General features: G+C 34.6%; 1 protein-coding gene across 1 annotated transcript in view; it reads right to left on the bottom strand.

The window, feature by feature from the left end:
- The window catches only part of WDFY2 (WD repeat and FYVE domain containing 2), a 104,871-nt gene that overhangs the window by 33,124 nt on the left and 70,084 nt on the right, over nt 1–1,663 (bottom strand). The window contains exon 3 of the mRNA XM_019528514.1: nt 1,093–1,184. Coding sequence (XP_019384059.1) covers nt 1,093–1,184 — 92 coding nt within the window. The remainder of the gene's footprint in view (nt 1–1,092; nt 1,185–1,663) is intronic.

Raw genomic sequence — 1,663 nt, 5'->3', positions numbered from 1 at the left:
CCATTCTTTTGTATTTTCACTTGCAATAAACCATAATACATTATTATTTCCAAGGTATGCATCCCATCTCCAGATCTCCTGAAGAAGGAAACAACTCACCCATACTGAGTAGCAACACTAAGAGAGATTGCCATAGCAGTAATTCCATTATGGGCAATAATTTTCATTAGAATTATAAAACATAACGCATGACCAGAAGCAGTTATCATCAAGGTAATATTCTGTCCAGCATCTAGGACCTGTTACTTCAGCCATGGCACTATAACTTCTTAACACACACTCTTAAATTTCCTTATAAAAAATACGAACCTTACGCTACTATGAGAATTTGGCAATGTTAAACACATTTATGTATACGCAATTTTCTGTTAAGAATCAGAGTAAAGCTTGGACTCTATTTCAGCTTTCTAAATCAGTCTAGGTTTGTAGCGACAGTTTTTGCATCTCACTACTGTAGCACAAAGCTTCTTGTTTTCAGTCAAGTTCTTACAGAAGAGATGCAAGATGCGGTAATTGGCAAATCACAGCAAGAGGGGTGAGGAATTATTGCTTCTTTTGGATTTCACTATCAAATTATTGCTTTTTTTGGATTTCACTATCAATGCTTGAAATAAAATATGAACTCTGGATGTGAACAACATTCTTAGTTCCGCTTTTTCACAGTTTCTATTTCTTGTAGCCTTCCACACTACTAGCTAGGTATAAGCACTTGCTTTTGGAACACTGCATGGCCTGAATGAATATCTTCAACTTGTCTTCTCCAACATGACTTCATATTTAAATTTGAAACTCTTATCCTAACATTTGGAAACCCAATGGATGCTCCATGCACATTAGTTAGCAGCATGGCCAGAATAAGAAAGGACAGTAGGCTGGGGAAAACCAAAGTTTGTGGCAGACTTAACCCACCACATGGAACTTAGTTTTGTTTGTAATGTAATTGATAGGAATTACAAATGTCTGTAATGTAATTCTCAGACATGGGCAATCAAGTGACTACATACCTAGTCTTCCCATTTCCCCCCAAATGCTGAATTTGACAACAAAAAAGAAAAAGCCTGATGTTAAAAAAAATCCTCAAAACAAAAATACCTTGTAAGCGTTAATGATACTGCTATTTGGCGTTATTAAAAGGGGAAGTGTGAAGAACATGGTTTCCTTTTCAGGTTTCTCATTTAAACCCACTGAATTTAACCAATTTGGTTCAAGTTTTTACTGAGAAGAAAGTGAAATTTCTGGGGCTCTCTTTTATGACTGGGCTTTTAAAACTGCAGGAGAGAGCTTAAGTTTTTTAAAAGGAATAAATGATTCTCATTTTAAAAACTTCATGAAAACATTACTAGTCAGAAAATGTTACATAAAAAAATTCTATTTTACAAATAAAAAAATCAAATAAGAACAGCCTACATTCCAGGTATACCTTTGTTCTAAAATGTACTATCTACATCATTCAGTTAAATGTACCAAATAGCACCCATCTGATGAAAGAATCCTCACTACCAGAAACAATACTATTAACAGGTTGAAATCTCAGCTTTTCAGAATCACTGCTAGTGAGATGATGCAACACAAATTAAGTCTTCCAGGAAGAGACTAAGGGTGAGATTGTTACAATTAAACCAGGTTAAGAACCCTTGCTTTAAACCTTTTTTTTTTTTTTTTT

This window comes from Crocodylus porosus, unplaced genomic scaffold (genome assembly GCF_001723895.1).
Source record: "Crocodylus porosus isolate Cpor-Errol unplaced genomic scaffold, CroPor_comp1, whole genome shotgun sequence".
Lineage (NCBI taxonomy): Eukaryota > Metazoa > Chordata > Crocodylia > Crocodylidae > Crocodylus > Crocodylus porosus.
Note: the sequence above shows the minus strand (reverse complement) of the source record. Positions and strands in the feature narration are given on the sequence as shown.